Genomic DNA, 18,383 nt, shown 5'->3' with positions numbered 1-18,383 from the left:
CCTCCACAGTGGCCAGAGACAGACTGCCAGGAACTCTTGCGTTCATATTCTAACAGAGCCAGCGGCCAGCTTACCCTTCCTCTGCTTCTCTGGGGAGTCTTGAGGAAGGACCTGCCTTAAGCTGAGTTTTGTGCATATTCGGATAGGCAGGGGTGAGGGGCTCTAGGACTGACGTTTCCGTGAGAACCTTAGGGACAGACGGACAGAAGAGCAGTTCTTTAGAAGAGGCAGATCTGGCCCCAAAGGAAAGTGTGTGTGTTGTTTCGGGGAGCGGGGGTTCAGGAACCCCGCTGCGAAGACAAAAGACAGCCACTGGGGACTTCCCTGGTGGTCTAGTGGTTAAAACTCTGTGCTTCCACTGCAGGAGACATGGGTTCAATTCCCACTGCAGGAGACATGGATTCAGTTCTCCGGGGAAGTAAGATCCCACAAGCCTCTCAGTGCAACCAAAAACCAAAATAAATACTTAAAAAGTTGTTTAAAAAAAAGAAGACAACCACTGCTTTGAGGAATACTGCTGGGGATTCCTAGAAGTCCTTTCCCCCATTTCTGATATTTGTATCAGACTTAAATGAGCATCATTTAAATTGAGTTTTTAAAACATCTCATCTCTTTCTGTCCTATGATTTGACGTTTTGACTGTGCTTTAAATGTTTGCGTTTTGGTTTGAAAAATCATGTGAACAGCAGACAAGCTTATTGTGCCATTTAAGAAATGATGACCAACTCTTAGAATGGTTGAGACCTCAGTGAGTGGCCCCAGGGTTCCTCCTCATTTTCTCCCTTCAGTATTTTTTTCTGGTTTCCAGCTGAATTCCAGCGTGCAAACCATGGGGCAGGGGCAGGAAGTGTATTTTCATTGAGGTGAGGCCGCAGACAAGATGCACGGAGATCTTAGATTCAGTACCCCACTTTCTTCAGAAGCAGATGGCCCCCAAAGTGCGATGGGTGTCCCCAGTATGTTCCTTTACTGAAACAGTCAGCGACTCAGCTCAAATCGCTGGTTTGCTGTGTTTCTCCTCCATTAGGTGAGAGCAGGGCTTTGCTCACCGTGTGCCTCCAAAGCCTCGCTCAGCGCCTAGCACCGTCAATGCTCAGATGGACGGTAAAGCCAAACAACGAACAAACAAAAACACCCCTGGCTCTTCAGTGTTGTGATCAGTGACCTATTGATAAAGTCTCTGTGTTTTCAAAGACTCCTACTTGATTTCCTTTCCAATGTCTCTTTCTTGTGCTCCAGAAGACTTCTTTGGCGCGAAGTCCAGGATCTGTGCAACCACCTGGGAACAGTCAGAGAGTAGAAAGGAAGCCCGAGGAGGCACCCAAAGGCACGGACCCAGGAGACCAGCCCAGGTAGGACCAGGTCCAGAGGCGTGACCCAGCCCGAGGCGTGGCCAGCTCTTGGCCTGCTCAGCGTTTGTTTTGCTCCGTTTGCTTCGGGAATTTTATCCTAAAATCCGTGATGTAGTTGTCGGTGGTGAGATGTTCCAAGCAGTGGTTCCTAGACCTCTTTGTGATTTGCCTAGACCTGCCTGATTGGAAAATTAATATTTTCCTGCCCAGAGATGCATAATAATGATAGGCTTCCATGCCACAGCATTCCAGGTCTTTTATCCTCATTCTCAGAACTTACAATAAAAAAGATCAAGGCTGCCAAGGGCCTTAGGAGGGTGTGGCTAATTGGTGGCAAAGCTGGAGTCTGGATTCCAAGACAGAAGTCAATGTGGGCTTCCGGAGGGTGAGACAGAGGAGTCAAAGAGCAATCATCCAGTCCTAGGGAGGCTGGTGGATGCATTTCAGAAATCAGCAAAGCTGCCGTGCCACAGCAGAGCACGGCCAGTGCAGGCGCGGCCCACTCGTCCGTGGTTTATCAATGTGGCCCGCAGTTGGGTCCTGATTTCCCTGTTGGGGCTGCTGTTCAGGACCCACAGGTTTGGAATCATTCAGAAGTAGAGGGTGGGCAGACGTGAATGTTCTGTCCCCAGAACAGACACAGGTCAGGACACTGGAAGCAATGAATAATTGTCTGTGAGTTCAACATATGGTCTGGTTAGAAAAACCTTCCTTAACAAATTGAAGCCCAGCTTCTGGGACGCTGTAGTTACAGATCTTAAAGGAACAAATGAACAAAAGCTGCAAGGACCAAAAATGCAAAACTGAGTGATACACACTGTCCCCCGTCCGTCACCACCCCACCACCCACCACCAAGTCCCTGTCACTGACTTTGGGTTTCAAAAGCTTTGCAATCCCTTTTCACTTGAAGCGTTTTAGCAGCATGTTTTGCTTTGGCTTTGAACTATGGAAGGTCCTGGGAGAAGGCAATGGCACCCCACTCCAGTACTCTTGCCTGGAAAATCCCATGGACGGAGGAGCCTGGTGGGCTGGAGTCCATGGGGTGGCTAAGAGTCGGACACGACTGAGCAACTTCACTTTCACTTTTCACTTTCCTGCATTGGAGAAGGAAATGGCAACCCACTCCAGTGTTCTTGCCTGGAGAATCCCAGGGACGGGGGAGCCTGGTGGGCTGCCGTCTCTGGGGTCGCACAGAGTCGGACACGACTGAAGCGACTTAGCAGCAGCAGCAGCATGGAAGGTCCTGGGTGAGTAAGAGCGGCCCCTGGTGGCCGGAATTTCCATGCCTTCTGGTGTTATTTTCTGGGTGGCTTTGGTTACCCAGTCCCCTGGGTCGCAACAGAGTGGGACACGACTTAGCAACTGAACAACTGATTATGCGGTTTGAGGAGAAGGCACTTTGAATGTCTTGCATAAACATTGGATTTCTTTAGGGAAATGATGATCATATGGGGCAGAGTTTTCTTTTTTTGCTGAGAGAGGCATGAACTTGAATGGCACCTTTGATCTCAGTTCTTTGGAAAATGGGAGCCTCCTTTACCTCCCAGAGTTCCATGGCTGTTCCGCCTTCATGAACTTTTTAAAAAAAAATCAGGACAAAGGGTTTAATATTTGGCTCTAAATTGACTGGGTGATAGTTTAGATTGGCTTCCCGTGATCATGAATCGAATGATCTGGAATCCTACACAAGGGAAGTCACGCCTTCCAACTGGATACTCAACGTCCAGCTCTTCTGTCTCCATCTTCATGTGGTTCTGGGATTTTTTGAGAGGTTTGGGAACTACCTGGGGAGGCCTGTGTCCCAGCTGGACTGGGGAGGAATAGCAGCTCAAAGGTCTTTCATTTCTTGTTCCTCAGCTTTAGTCAATTAACTTTGCCTTGAAGACGAATTGTCTCTAATTGGCATGCAAATTGAACATAAGAGGTGCCTTCTAAGAGCAAGCTCAAAAAAAGCAACTTTCTGTTCACAATTAAAAACATGATTCCCCTCCATGAATGTGCCCACGTCTATCGCGCAGGGCTCTGCACTAACTCAGAAACTAGCAAGAAGCGGCCGGGAAACAGGATGTTTACAGGAAGAGAGTGTGAACCCAAGTTCCCCCGTGCGATGCTTCAGTGAGGCATGCCACCCTTGGCATCTACAACAATGATCACCCTAGCATTTGACGTTCATTTTGCAGATGGGGCACCAAAAACTATGCCAAATGCTCTACGCATACAAGACGAAATTTTTTTTTTCTTTAAATGAATTCATTTCCAATTGAGCCCTTACTCCACTAGGCTGGTGGGAATGCCCCTGTCATTGTCCTTGGGAACTCCTCTCCTGACCTGATCTACTGAGACCGTCACCTGTCTCCTCCCACCCCATCATCACTGAGATGTCCACTGGCTCAGGCCCTGTTGTCCCTCGGGCCCTAAGACAGCTGCTTTCACGATACACCTGGCACAGGGGGATCTTTGGTGAGGCTGGGAGCCCTGGTCATTCCCTTCGGCATTCTGGGCTCATCTTTTCTTGAACCTGAGGGCACAGTCAGGAAGCAGGGAGGGAGGCTGGGAGATTCCCGAGATTCCCGACTTCCCGTGACCTTCCCCTGCTCTCTCCTCATCGTTCTTGAATGCATTTATCTTCTCCTTTTCCCTCAACGGATAGCCAGCACTTTTTCTTTGAAGGACACGCTACAGATTTTTACAAAAGATAGAAAATGCCAGTGACCTCAAACTATTTCTACTTTCTACTTGGAAAACACAGAAAGGGCTGCAGTGGCCCTGCTGGACCTGAAGGCAAGAGAATATAAGGAGGAAGGCATACATTAATATTGCCAATGATTAGTGAGAGGGGAAAAGGAATTCCCTGGTTTCCCAGTGGTTAGGACTCTGTGCTTCCCTTTCAGGGAGCATGGGTTCAATTCCTGGTCCAGAGAACTAAGGTCCTGCTTGCTGTATATATATATATATATATAGCCAAAGATTTGTCCTTCTGCACAAGCCGTCATCTCTACTCTCCAGAGGAGGAAACTGAGGCTTGGAGCACTATGCCATCCAAGCCCTAGTGGTAGAAAGTCCATTGTATCCCCCTGGAAGCTCTTCTATCCTCTGAATACATAAAAACGGGTTCATACATCCCCAAAGAGGTTCTATCTTCATCCAATAGGGAGTCCCCGCAGTTCAGCTGCTTTGCTTTCCAGTTGTCACAGGGTGTCGCTGTTGTAACTTAGCCCTGCATTGGCCAAACTGTGCAGCGGCTGGGCGGAGCCTCCCAGGTGCTCCGCCCTGCCTAAATCCCTGGGCTCTTGAGCATGAGGCCCATCCCCACTCCCGGCGAGCACAACCCTAGGCTGTTCCTCTTACTGCTTGTCAGTGTCCACCCTCGAGCACAGCTGCCCTGGAGACGCATCTGGACTGGTTCCAGCTCCACTGTCCAGTCTCTAGGAGCCCTTCCCCTCTTTGGGTACCAAGAACCCTTGCCTTTTAAACACTCACAACATGATGCATCTTATGATACAATCTTTCCCCAGATAGTGAAGCCATTAGGTTGCACCAGAGGAAACTACAGTTTTGGCAGGTTAAGAAAGATCTTGGATAGTGGCCATTTCCTGTGCTTCACCATCATACTTGCTCATTCTCAGAGGCAGGCGCCAAGCAATATTTCAGAGATAACTGACCTTTCTCATGGAGGGTCCCTAAGAAATTCCTGGGTAAACTTCTGGCACCGCTTTGTCCCTGAAAGGAGAGTGGAAACTCAACAGCCACCAGTCTTGACTGCTCTTCTTTGGCTCTCAAATGTGAGCAGGCATCAGAATCACCTTTAAGGCTGGTTAATAGCCTGGTTGCTGGGCCCATCCTCCAGAGATTCTGATTCAGTAGGTCTGGGGCTAGGCCTGAGAATGAGCATTTCTGACAAGTTCCAAGGTGCTCCTGGTCCGGGGATCACACTTGAGAAGCACTGCATTATGCCCGAGATCTGCGTGAGCTGTCGGTCTGTGCTGCTGGGGTCCTGGGGAACTTGAACCGAAGGGATGACTGTAGAGGCCATTCCAGGTAGGGGCAGAGTTCCCAGTTGGACCTCTCAGAGGCAGAGCAGGAAGTGAGCCCAGACCTGGGGGTGGATGTTCATTAAAAACAAGGCTGGAGAAGTGATGCCAGATTGAAGAGAACTTGGAGGTCAGGGGAAGGGTTGAGATTTTATCCTGCAGGTAACAGGAAGCTGGGGAAGTGCTTTGTGGTTGGTTGGTTTGTATTTAAAGAAGGGTTTATGCATTCAAGCAAAGTGTTCCAGGAATTTAGGGCCTGATTAACGCACTGGAGTTGGGAGGCTGGAAGGGCCCTAGGGGATGCTCTTTAGTAGAAAGATGGTGGCTGGGAAACCATCCCAGGGTAGAACCTGTTACTGAACCAAACTCGGGTTTGCTTGCTGCACTTGCAGCAAAGCTGATCTATTGACACTGAGTTGTGGTGAATGGAAGTACAGTGTTTTTTTCAGGCTACCATGTAAGGAGAATGGGCATCTAATGCTCAAAAGATCTAAACTGCTTGATGGCTTTCAGAGAAGGGATTTTAAAGGCAATATTAATGGATGAGGGTTGATCAGCTCATGAATAATTTTCTTCCTGGTTGATGGTAGGTAACAGGGTGATGCTATGACAAGCCTACACAGTGTATTAAAAAGCAGAGTCATCACTTTGCCGACAAAGGTCCATATAGTCAAAGCTATGGTTTTTCCAGTAGTCATGTACGGATGTGAGAGTTGGGTCATAAAGAAGGCTGAGCACCGAAGAATTGATGCTTTCAAAACTGGTACTGAGGAAGACTCTTGAGAGTCCCTTGGACAGCAAGGAGATTAAACCAGTCAATCCTAAAGGAAATCAATTCTGAGTATTCACTGGAAGGACTGATGGTGAAGCTGAAGCTCCAATACTTTGGCCACCTGATGTGAAGAGCCAACTCATTGGAAAAGATCCTGATACTAGGAGAGACTGAGGGCAGGAGGAGAAGAGGGCAGCAGAGGATGAGATGGTTGGATAGCATCATTGACTCAATGGACATAAGTTTGAGCAAACTCCAGGAGATAGGAAAGGACAGGGAAGCCTGGCCTGCTGCAGTCCAGGGGGTCGCAAAGAGTGGGACATGACTGAGCAACTGGCAACAACAGCAGGGTGATGATTGTGGAATCTCAGTCACCAGCTTTCTAGTCCCAACTAGTCTGGTATCTACATGCTTTTGGTCAGCATGCAGTCACCATCCTCCACCAGGAAATTTTTATTTATATCCCTTCTGGAGGAGCCAGAGTCCTGTGACTCAATTGTTCTAATCATTAACTGCTTGAGTCTGCTCTTTGGAATTCAGGGAAGGTCGAACAAGAGGTAGGGAACAAGACAGTGGTTTGTACCCAGAAAGGCCCCACAGAGTCTTCCTTGGTTTCAAACTCACAGAACCTGGAGATGGTCTGGATGCAGGCAGAGGAGAGAGTCTAAGAAGATGCTAAGGTTCTAGACCAAGAACCTAAAAGAAGGATGCAACATTGGAAACTAGAATGTCCAAAGTGAGAACTGCTATAGGGAAACTGATCAATTTCAGACACACTGAAGAAAAGACCATCAGGCTTTCTGGGAACCCTGCTGGCCTGGTCTTTATGTAAGCTGGCCCCCGGCTGGGGAGGAGTGACATTTTAACGGGGTGATGATGGAGCGTTGTGGCCTCAGACGCTCTAATATCCTCTTGGTGGCTTCAGTTATTTGCACAAGTTATTCTCAGATAGCTTGGCTCGTTCCTGTGCTGCTGCTTCCGTGTGTGTGTGTGTGTGTGTGTGTGTGTGTGTGTGTGTGTGTGGTGTGACTCTAAAACTATATTTAAAAGCTTAGCGACAGATCAGGGTTGGGGTGAAAGATTGAAAGATAGTAAGTGAAATCATAAGGGACGGTGTCTTCCAGACTTCTCAGATCACGGGACTTACCGAGGTGTTTGTTAAGTATATAAATTCCTAGGCCCCGTCCTAGTCCTTCCGAATCAGAATCACTAGATGTGGAGTCAAGGAATCTGTGTTTTGAATAAACACCCTGGGTGATTGTGTCCAGCCAGGACATTTGTGAATAGTGATCAACTGCCAGGGTCACCTTCTTGTGAATTAAAATACCCCGTGTCTTGACCCCCTCCCTTGAAGAGGCTGATCTAGTAGGTTTGGGGTGAGGTCCCCAAATCTGTGTTTAATAAAAAGGCCATGTGACTCTCATGATAAAGTTTGAGACACACTGACCCAGGGGTTACTCTCAGGTCAATAGCCATAGCTGACTTTTGTTTGCTCTGCTGTGAAGTTTATATATATACATAAATTTATATATATATAAATGTATATATATATGTATGGCTCAGAAATCAGGGATAATTAGCACACATTAAACTCATGCCCCCTCTTATCTTCTCCTCTGTGTTTTTCTTTCACTGAATGTCTGTCGGGAATCCACTTGGGGCCTGTTTTTCTGGAAGGCGCTGGGGACACACGCATCCTAGGAGGCTGGGGACTTCAGCTCCAGTGGATGAGAAGGTTGCAGTGAGGAAGTCAGACATAGAAGTAGGAAACCAAGGGAAGACGGGCCCTTTCAGGCAGTGTCACAGCTCTGAAAGACACCAGTGGGTGTTGTGACAGATGGTAAGGAAGAAGGGAGTGGCTGGTTTGGATTAGACTGGTGATTAAAGTGGGGATCTCAGATCAGCAGGCTCCGCATCACCTGGGACCTTGATAGAAATGCTAAGTCTTGGGTGCTTCTCCAGGCTCTGGGGTGAGCCCTCCCCAGAAGCAGTTAGGTTGTTCTGATGCACCCTAAGGTTTGAGGACCATTGGATTAGATGGTCAAGGAGGGGGATGATGTTGTAGCCACACATTCCGGGAAACAAACTCACTCAGAAGGACAATGCAGGTAGTGGAGTGCAGTTTATGACACCGGCGGGCCCAAGGCAGAGTCTCCTCTTAGCCAAGGACCCCGACCAGCATTTGTGAAAATCTTTTCTACCCCATGTGTACATATCTGAACCCCCCACTCCAAATTCCTTGAGACTTACATAAACCAAGGAAAACACAATCCCAATAACCCCATCATTCACGTGCTATGTGTTCAAACAGTCAAACAATTAGCCAATAATCAATAAACCCGAGGTTACACTCTGATAGATACAGAAAAATTTATGGCCTGTCTGGAGGAAGGGGTGATTAGTGTATGTTTTCTCTTAGGCGATGACTAACCTAGATACTATCTTCAAGGTTCCCCTGTCTGGAGGAGGTCTTATCCTTCAGTTCTTGTTTTCATAGGCACTAAACCCAGAGTTCAGAGTTCGTTGGAAAGGTGACCGAGCATGATCAGCATGAACAGGCCTAAGATGGAGTCCAGGCCTTATGAATTCCTTCTTCAGTGATACTTGAACTAAGTTTGGAATGACAGAAAGGGGGCAGGCAAGGGAAGATCTGGGGGGAGGATCAGGCAGTGCACAGACCTGAGGGGGAAATGAATTTGTTAGAGAAACTGAAGGAGGCTCATGAAGGAGCAGGAGGTGGGCAGGGGCCAGATCAGCCAGGCTTGGGCCTTGAAGGCCAGCTATGGTAAGACATCCAGATTTAGATACCATGAACCAATATGTGTTCAGCAGGACCGCTCTGGTTGCTGTATGGAGAATGCAAGGGGGCAAGACCGCAGGCCAGGAGGTCTGAGGAGAGGCCATTGCAGGACCCTGAAAGCTGCAGGGGTGCCTGGAGCCAGGACAAAGAAACCCGTCCTTACTTTCATGATCTTCTTTTCTCTGTCCTCCCACAGGAACCTCTGTAGATACGTCATTCCCCGTTGCCTTCCCTTTCCCCAAGAAAGTTCAATCCCATAGATATATTGTGTATGTCTGTGGACTGTGGTCTTTGCAGGGCCACAAACCAGGTGGTGCCAGTGGTAAAGAATCCGCCTGCCAACGCAGGAGACGCAGGACACTCTGGTTCAGTCCCTGGGTAGGGAAGATCCCTTGGAGGAGGAAATGGCAACCCACTCCAGTATTCTTGCTGGGAGAATCCCATGGACAGAGGAGCCTGGCCGGCTACAGTCCATAGGGTTGCAAAGAGTCGGACATGACCGAGTATCTGAGCACATAAACATGCTCAGATGTAATAGCTAAGGGTTTTTTTCTGCCTCCTGAGAGCCAGTTTTACCCTTCTGTGGATGATACTGACCCACTGATGATGCAAGGACTACGGTGATAACAGTGAAGATGGAGAAACATATGCAGCTTTGCATATCTTGCGTATTTTGAAGCTAAAGATGCCAGGACTTGCTGAAGGATGGGATTTAGGAGGGAGAGAAGAATCAAGAAGATTCCTGAAGTTTGGGCTTGAGCAGTTAAGTAAGCGGAGACATTTGCTGAGATATGAAAAACTGGCCTGATCAGGTCTACCTGCCAGGTTCCATAGTCACAGACCCAGTGTCCAGGAGGAAACCCTGTTGCTACCAGGTACCAGTCTGACCAGACAGCGAAATGACTATCACAAACCCTGTCTCAAACTAGGGGAAACTTAGGGCGGCCCCCCACATTTGAGAGAAGAGCAGTGTTCTCCTTTGTGCTTCACAGATGGCTCATTTCCTGCTGTATACCTGTGGTCTTGCGATTGATAATAAGAAACATATATTTGGTCTTCATCCCAGCCCTGGCACTGAGCTCCTAAGACCTTTGGAATTTCCTAAGTGGTGAGAGCAAGAAAGGTGTCTTTTGTTATGCTAATGAAGCAGCTTTTGGAACGCACTCAAAAGTGGGGGCTGGCTGCCAGGGGAACCAATTCTGTGATTGGAGGGTTGGGACCTTGAAGATTAAAAACTTAGAGGTTCCTCTGTAGGGGACTTAATGTGCTGACTTTTTAATTTTTATGTATTTTTAAAAATATTTGTTAATGTATTTATTTTGTCTGCATTGAACCTTAGTTGCAGTCCTGGGATTCTCTCTAGTGTGTGCCCTGTGACATAGGGGATCTTAGTTCCCCATCAGGGACTGGACTGAGTGCCGTGCATTGTAAGGCAGATTCTTAACTAGTGGACCACCAGGGAATTCCCACGTACTGACTTGTTAAAAACTCATTTTTATTTTTTAATTTGAAGTGTGTTAGTCACTCAGTCATGCCTGATTCTTTGCAACCCTGTGGAGTGTAGCCCACCAGGCTCCTCTGTCCATGGAATTCTCCAGGCAAGAATACTGGAGTGGGTTGCCGTGCCCTTCTCCAGGGGATTTTCCCAATCCAGGGATCAAACCGGGGTCCCCTGCATTGCAGGCGGATTCTTTACCATCTGAGCCACCAGGTGAAGTATGCTTGATTTATAATGTTGTGTTAGTTTCAGTTGTACAGCGAAGTGATTCAGTATATATATATGTAGGCTTCCCTGGTGGCTCAGTGGTAAAGAACCTGCCTGCCAATGCAGGAAATGGGGATTCAGAGTCCAGTCCCTGGGTCGGAAAGATCCCATGGAGGAGGAAGTGGCAACCCACTCCAGTATTCTTGCCTGGGAAATCCCATGGACAGAACAGACTGACGGGCTACATGGGGTCAGAAAGAGTCGGACATGACTTAGCGACTAAACAACACCAACTACATATTCTTTTTCAGATTCATTTTCCTTATCGATTATTTTTGAACCAAGGCCACTGCATGCTGGTCAGTGGGCTCAGGACATAAACACATACCTTACCCAGCAACTCTGTGGATGAATGCAGGTGATCTGAGGGGTTATATGAGGAAACTGAGGTTCAGAGAGGTTAAGGAACTAGCTAGCCCCCAGGTCAAACAGATAGAACCTGGCGTGCTAAGGGCTAGAATCCAGTTTGGTTTGATGCCAAAGCCCAGGCCCACAATCATGAGGCTGAGTTCTTACAGGTGCCTGAAAAGATTTGTGTCGTGGTCTCCATAATTAGAAAGCAAACCCCAGTCTGTTTTAAAGAAGGTCGGTTCTCAGACCCAGAAAAAAAATCGAAAAAGATCTGGTCAGTTTTATGAGCAGCGGCCGAGGGCCGGCGCTTCATTACCGGCCCTCCCCCCATGTTTCTTAAAGCAGTGGATTCTGTTCCTTTAAACGAAGCTTTGTGAAGTCCTGGATTCCGGATCCCGGATCCGTAACAGGCTCCTGCCAAGGCAGGGTGTGTCACAGAGCGGTGCGGCCGGTCCAACTTCTGAGTCACTGTTTATCTCTGGCAGGAAGTAAACACGGGGAGGAGAGAGGGAGGGAGGGAAGGAGGGCGCTCGCGGACTTTTGATGCTGGCTGGGAAAGAATATCGTGTGCTGAGTTAGGTGTGCGTCTGCTCTTCTGGTTCCAGCCCAGAACCTTTAAGAAGTGAAGAGGAATGGTGCTGTTCCAGTCTGAAACAGTACTTGGGAACAAAGGAAATTAGAAAGTAGAGTGGGAAGAGCAATCAGCACCTACAGACAACTGTTCTTAAAATATTGGTGTGTTTCCCTCAGAGTTCTCTGTTGATTTCTAGTTCTTCATTGATTGTGATAGCTCTGTACATGTATACATTTTATGTATCATTCAGTTCAGTCGCTCAGTCGTGTCCGACTCTTTGAGACCCCATGGACTGCAGCACGCCAGGCCTCCCTGTCCATCACCAACTCCCGGAAGTTGCTCAAACTCACGTCCATTGACTCAGTGATGCCATCCAACCACCTTATCCTCTGTCGTCCCCTTCTCCTCCTGCCTTCAATCTTTCCCGGCATCAGGGTCTTTTCCAATGAGTCAGTTTAAAAAAATTATAAACTATTAAATATATACGATAATAAATTATATATGTAAATCTAAAAATATTTAAACATGTTAATATAAATGTTATATAAATGTATACTATATTTGAATAATTAATAAGCTATTTTTAGAGCAGTTTTACCGAAAAACAAGGGTACCGAGAACTCCCTGAAGCCATCCCTTCTCTGTACAGTTCGGTTCAGTCGCTCCGTCGTGTCCGACTCTTTGCGACCCCATGAATTGCACACCAGGCCTCCCTGTCCATCACCAACAGTTCCCCCTTATTATTAAGATTGTGCATTAATGTGGTACATTTGCTACAGTTAATGAACAAGTGTTGATAATTATGAACTAAAATCTGTACTTTCCGTTAAGGTTCACTCTTTGTATTATACATTGTCATGTGTTCACCATTATAACATCGTACAGGATGGTTTCCCAGCCTTGAACATTCCTGGGTTCTGCTTATTCATCCCTTACTCCCTCCTTCCTTTCCTCCCTCCCCTGGCAAGCACCAGTATTTTTGGTCTGCGTAGTTTCTTTTTTTCCCAATTGCCTTTTATTTATCGGTATAAACTGCATACTGTTTAAGTGTGTAAATCTGAGCTTGACCAGTATTTGCACTCCTGCGCATCTGTAATCACACTCAGATCTGTTTCCATCGCCCCGTTCACGCACTCACGTCACTTCCCCAGTGCCTCTGTCCTAGAATAACAACTATTTGAACTTCTACCACCGGTGAGTAGTTTTGCCACTTCTTGAGCTTCGTGTAAATGGTACTGAAGAGTATGTATACTCTGGTATCTGGTTTCTTTTACACACTGCTACTTACTGATTTTTTAAAATTGTTTTTACTGTGGTTTAAAAAGGCAAAGCGTTCCATTTACCACCTTAACCAATGTAGTGTTTAGTAGTACCGTTCAGTAGTGTTAAGTATAACACGTGTTATAGTTTCTTAGTTTCTTAAGGTAGAAACAGGTCATTTCTTTGAATCTACCTTTTTTAGTATAGGTGCTTGAGTGTCTTAAAAGCCACTCTGAATGCTGCTTTAACTGTATCTGACACATTTTGATATTTGAGTTTTCATTTCGTTCAAATACTTTCTAATGTATCAATTTCATTTCTTCTTTGACTCATAGGCTATTTAGAAGTGTATTATTTAATTTCCAAATAGTTGGGGATTTTCCAGTTACCTTTCTGTTATTGATTTCTAATATAATTCCATTGTAACCAGATAATATGCTTTGAATAATTTAAATCTTTTAAAATTTATTGAGTTTTTTTATGTGTAGAATATCATCTGTCTTATAAATGTTTCACTTACACTTGAAAAAAATTAATCCTGCCACTACTGACTGCTGCTGCTGCTGCTGCTAAGTCACTTCAGTCGTGTCCAACTCTGTGGGACCCCACAGACAGCAGCTTACCAGGCTCCCCTGTCCCTGGGATTCTCCAGGCAAGAACACTGGAGTGGGTTGCCATTTCCTTCTCCAATGCATGAAAGTGAAAAAATAAAGTGAAGTTGCTCAGTCGTGACCGACTCCTAGCGACCCCATGGACTGCAGCCCACCAGGCTCCTCCGTCCATGGGATTTTCCAGGCAAGAGCACTGGAGTGGGGCGCCATCGCCTTCTCCACCCCTATTGACTAGTGTTCAATAAATGTCAGAGAGTCAAGTTGGTTGTAGTAGTTGTTCCAGTCTTCTGTATCCGTGCTGATTGTCTATCTCTTCTATCGATTATTGAGAAAAGTGTATGGAACTATTACCTTTTAATCGTGTATTTGTTCATTTCTCCTTTTATCAGTTTTTGTGTTATGTGCTTTGAAGCTCGATTATTAGGTAGATAAACTTTCAGAATGGTTACATCCTCTTAATGAATTGACCTCTTTTTCATTTAATCTTTTTTCCACTTGGTAATGTTTTTGCTCTAAAATTTGATGTAATATAGAGACAACAGCTTTCTACTCATTGGTGTTTTCATGCTATATCTTTCCCCCCTTCATTTTCTGACTCTTAACAGATTTGTGCTTGTTAAGCAAAGTTTGAAGTGCCTTTTTTGTAGGCAGCATATAAGTTGGGTCTTGCTTTTTTGATGCACTCTGAATATCTCCAGCTTTTGACTGGAGTGCTTATAATATTTACATTTAACATGACTATTAATATGGTTGGTTTAAATCTACAGTCCTATTGTTTTCTCTGTCCGTCTCTTGTTTGGTTCATTTTCCTTCCTTTTTGGCCTTTTAAAAATGTTCATTATTTTTACAATTGTACTTTACTTCCCTTTAGATTTATTAGCTACAGTATTTGTGTTATCTTAAGTGGTTGCTTCAGGATCTATAATATGTATCTTTAATGTATCACAATCTACTATTAAGTGATATTGCACCTTTCGCATATATTAGAAGAATCTTGCAAAATTATACTTGGGTTTCTCCACTTTGGGCCTTTGTGCTATTGTTTTGTTTTGTTTTTTAACCCCCCACCCGGCCACCCCTCTGTTATTGTTGATAGACATTTTACTCCTACTATTGTGTTACAAATCCTACAATATATGTTATTTTTGCTTTACATAGCCAGTTATCTTTTAAAAGCCACTTAAATAATAAGGAAAAGTGACTTTACATTTACCTGCATAGTTAGCATTTCTGGTGCTCTTTATTCTTTTATATAAATACTGATGGCCATCTGGTATTATTTTCTTTCGATTTAAGGGACTGCCTTCAATATTTCTTGAAATACTGATCTGCTGGGGTTGAATTCTTTTAGCTTTTGTATGTCTGAAAAAAATCTTTATTTCATCTATGTTTTATAAATTTATTTTCAATGGGCAAAGAGTTACAAGTAGACAGTTTTTTTTTTTCCCTTTTATTGCTCCATTGTATTGTAGCTTGCATTGTTTCCAACCAAAATCTGATGTCATCCTAAGTTTGTTCTTCTGTCTTTTTTCCTGCTCTGACTGACTTTATTATATTTTACTTTTTCACTGATTTTGAGCAATTTGGTTATGATATGCCTTGGTATAAGTGTCTTCTTATTTTTTATGCTTGAAATTATTAATAGTTAGATTTGTGGGTCTGTGGGTTTACAGTTTGCATTATATTTGGAAATTTTGCAGTCATTATTTCTTCAAGTGTTGTTTTTTTTTAATCTCCCTTCCACCCTGGGACTCCAGCTACACATGCCTCCAGCTGCTTGAAGTTGTCCTGCTGTTCACTGATAATCTGAATCTGTTCTTCTTCTTTTCAAGTCTTTTTGTGTTTCATTTTGGGAGAATTTCTATTGCTATGTCTTCAAGTTCACTAATTTTCTCTGTAATGACTAATCTGTTTTTAATCCATCCCAGTGTGTTTTTCATTTCAGGAACTGTATTTTTCACCTCTAGAAGTTTGATTTAGGTCTTTTTTATATTACTATCATCCATGTCTGTAGTTAACACTCTAGCATCCAATAACACTCAATGTCCAATTCATAACACATGTACTTTTCTCTAGCATCCTGAACATATGTACTGCAGTTATATTACTTTAAAAAAGTCTTTGTGTACTAATTCTGTTATTTGCACAATTTCTGGGTTGGCTTTGATGAATTGAGTTTTCAATATGGGTCTCTTTTCCTGCTTCTTTGAATGCCAGACACTGTGGACTTTATGCTTCCAGATTCTGGATATTTTTGAATTCCTATAAATATTCTTGAACTCTGCTCTGGGATGCAGTTATTTGGAACAGCTTATTCTTTTGGGGTCTTGCTTTTAAGCTTTGTTAGGAGGGACTAGAGCAGTGTTAATTTTCTCTACTACTGAGGCAAGAGCCTTCTTAGCACTCTAACAGATGTCCCATCAATTATGAAGTTTTCCACCCTGGTTGGTAGGAATGGGAACTATTCCCAGCCCTGTATTAGCTTTAAGGATTCTCACTTATAAACCTTGCAGGCGGTCGGTACCTCGTCTCCTATGGTTTCCATACATATACACGCCAATCAGTATTTTGTGTATCTCTGGAGTTTTCTTTTTGTGCAGCTTTTGCGTCTTGGTAATTTGTCTTGGGAACTCTAGATGCCTTGGTCACTGCTGACATCCACTTTCATCTCCTTAAGTCAGGGAGGCTAACTGGCTCAAGCTGGGGTCCCCTACCCTGGGACACTCTCCAGGCCGTAAGCTGAGGCAATAGCAGGGCTTACTCTGCTCCTTTCCATCTCCAGGGATCCCTGCCCTTCATCTCCCACGACTCCGAAAGAAGCCAATCTCCTATCAGCCCAAGCCCCTGTTAGTTAATAATTCTTTATATGACATTTTCCAACCCTGGCTCCCTGAAAACCTTGGACAATCTACTGTATCAAATTTCTTTCTTTAAATGGAAATGCAGCAAAAAACACCTGGCATTTATTTTGGGAACAGTGGGGAGTCCTTCTAGAAAAAAAAATAAGAAGAGAGAGGATGCCAGGAGCAAGAGTTGTTTCTTTTTTCTCTTCAAGAGCAGCTTGTATTGCAGACACTTGCTGTCTCTTGTGTCTTTTTTACAGCCTCAAATGCCAACTTTGACAGCAATTAATCTTCCAAAATGCATCACTGCTGCTGTGTTAGAGCCGGGAAGGAGCCTAGGATGGTCTTTATGTCTTTGACATTGAACCAGCTTGGCCCCCACTAATGTTGACTCATCACCCCCCGCTCCCCCGACAAGCCCCCCTGCCATGTAGACCAATGGGATTACAGAGAGACACATCTCAGCAAAATGGCTTGTGGCTGGGGATTGTTCTAACAAGAAATCCTTAGTCACGTTTTTGAATTCAGTCTCACACGGGCAACATTGGTAATATCTTCTTTTTCGGAGGGTGGCCCAAATTCCCTGAAAGGCTTTTCAGTCATCAAGAGAAAACTGCATTATGTTCCCTGTTGTTGTACTTTGTTGGCTAAGGGAGGAAAATTTTTATAAAATATGTCAGAAGCCTTATCAAGAAGGAATATAACAAAAATATGTTTACCACTATTTCTTATTCAAAATACCCTTGTGGTATCAAAATAAATACCCCATAATCTAATCATATGGGCAAAACTGTCATTTGCATTTTTTCCAAGGACGACTGCTGCTGCTAAGTCACTTCAGTCGTGTCCGACTTGTGCGACCCCATAGACAGCAGCCCACCAGGCTCCTCCATCCCTGAGATTCTCCAGGCAAGAACACTGGAGTGGGTTGCCATTTCCTTCTCCACTGCATCAAAGTGAAAAGTGAAAGTGAAGTCACTCAGTCGTGTCCGACTCCTAGTGACCCCATGGACTGCAGCCTACCAAGCTCCTCCATCCATGGGATTTTCCAGGCAGGAGTACTGGAGTGGGGTGCCATTGCCTTCTCCTCCAAGGATGACTAGTAGGATTTAACTTGCAGTTCAGGAGATCTTCATGTTCTCAGATAAATATTCTGCCGACTTTCTTGATTTGTGCTTATTAGAGTTTTAAAAATCTTTTTTTTTTATTGTGCATAAAAATAAATATCTCTAAGAAAGCAAAACTATCATTACCAAAGAGCACAGTGGAGGCTGGCCGGGGTGGTAGAGGTAAATTGGGAATTTGAGATTAACATATACACACTACCATATATAAAGTAAGTAAGTCACAAGGACCTACTATGTAGCACAGGAAACTCTAGTCAGTATCTTGTAATAACCTATAATGGAAAAGAATCTGAAAAGGAATATATGTGCTGTGCTGTGTGCATAGTCACTCAGTCGTATCCGACTCTGTGACCCCATGGACTGTAGCCTGCCAGGCTCCTCTGTCTATGGGAGTCTCCAGGCAAGAATACTGAAGTGGGTTGCCATGCACTCCTCCAGGGGATCTTCCCAACCCAGGTTTCAAATCCAGGTCTCCCACCTTGCAGGTGGATTCTTTATCATCTGACCCATCAGGGAAGCCATATATATTTATATATAAATATGCATAAGACAAACAAAAAACTACCTGTATACAGCGTTAAAGACATTTAATGACTAATTGTGAATAACAGTTACAGAAATTTCACTTTGTAATCACATCTTACTAATTTTATCCAATAAATATCTTATTAGATTAAAAATTAACAAAAATACACCTAAAGCAACTAGAAAAGGAAGAAATGAAGAACCCCAGCATTAGTAGAAGGAAAGAAATCTTAAAAATTAGGGCAGAAATAAATGCAAAAGAAACAAAAGAGACCATAGCAAAAATCAACAAAGCCAAAAGCTGATTCTTTGAAAGGATAAATAAAATTGACAAACCATTAGCCAGACTCATCAAGAAACAAAGGGAGAAA

The 18,383-nt window shown here is 44.6% G+C and overlaps 1 protein-coding gene across 3 annotated transcripts in view; it reads left to right on the top strand.

Annotated features, from left to right (window-relative positions):
* Positions 1-18,383, top strand: part of TACC2 (transforming, acidic coiled-coil containing protein 2) — a 236,236-nt gene that overhangs the window by 44,084 nt on the left and 173,769 nt on the right. For all 3 annotated transcript variants that reach the window (XM_010859224.1, XM_010859223.1, XM_010859225.1), the window contains exon 4: positions 1,240-1,352. In XM_010859224.1, coding sequence (XP_010857526.1) covers positions 1,240-1,352 — 113 coding nt within the window. The remainder of the gene's footprint in view (positions 1-1,239; positions 1,353-18,383) is intronic.

This window comes from Bison bison, unplaced genomic scaffold, assembly GCF_000754665.1.
Source record: "Bison bison bison isolate TAMUID 2011002044 unplaced genomic scaffold, Bison_UMD1.0 scf7180017864456, whole genome shotgun sequence".
NCBI classification, from domain to species: Eukaryota; Metazoa; Chordata; class Mammalia; order Artiodactyla; family Bovidae; genus Bison; species Bison bison.
Note: the sequence above shows the minus strand (reverse complement) of the source record. Positions and strands in the feature narration are given on the sequence as shown.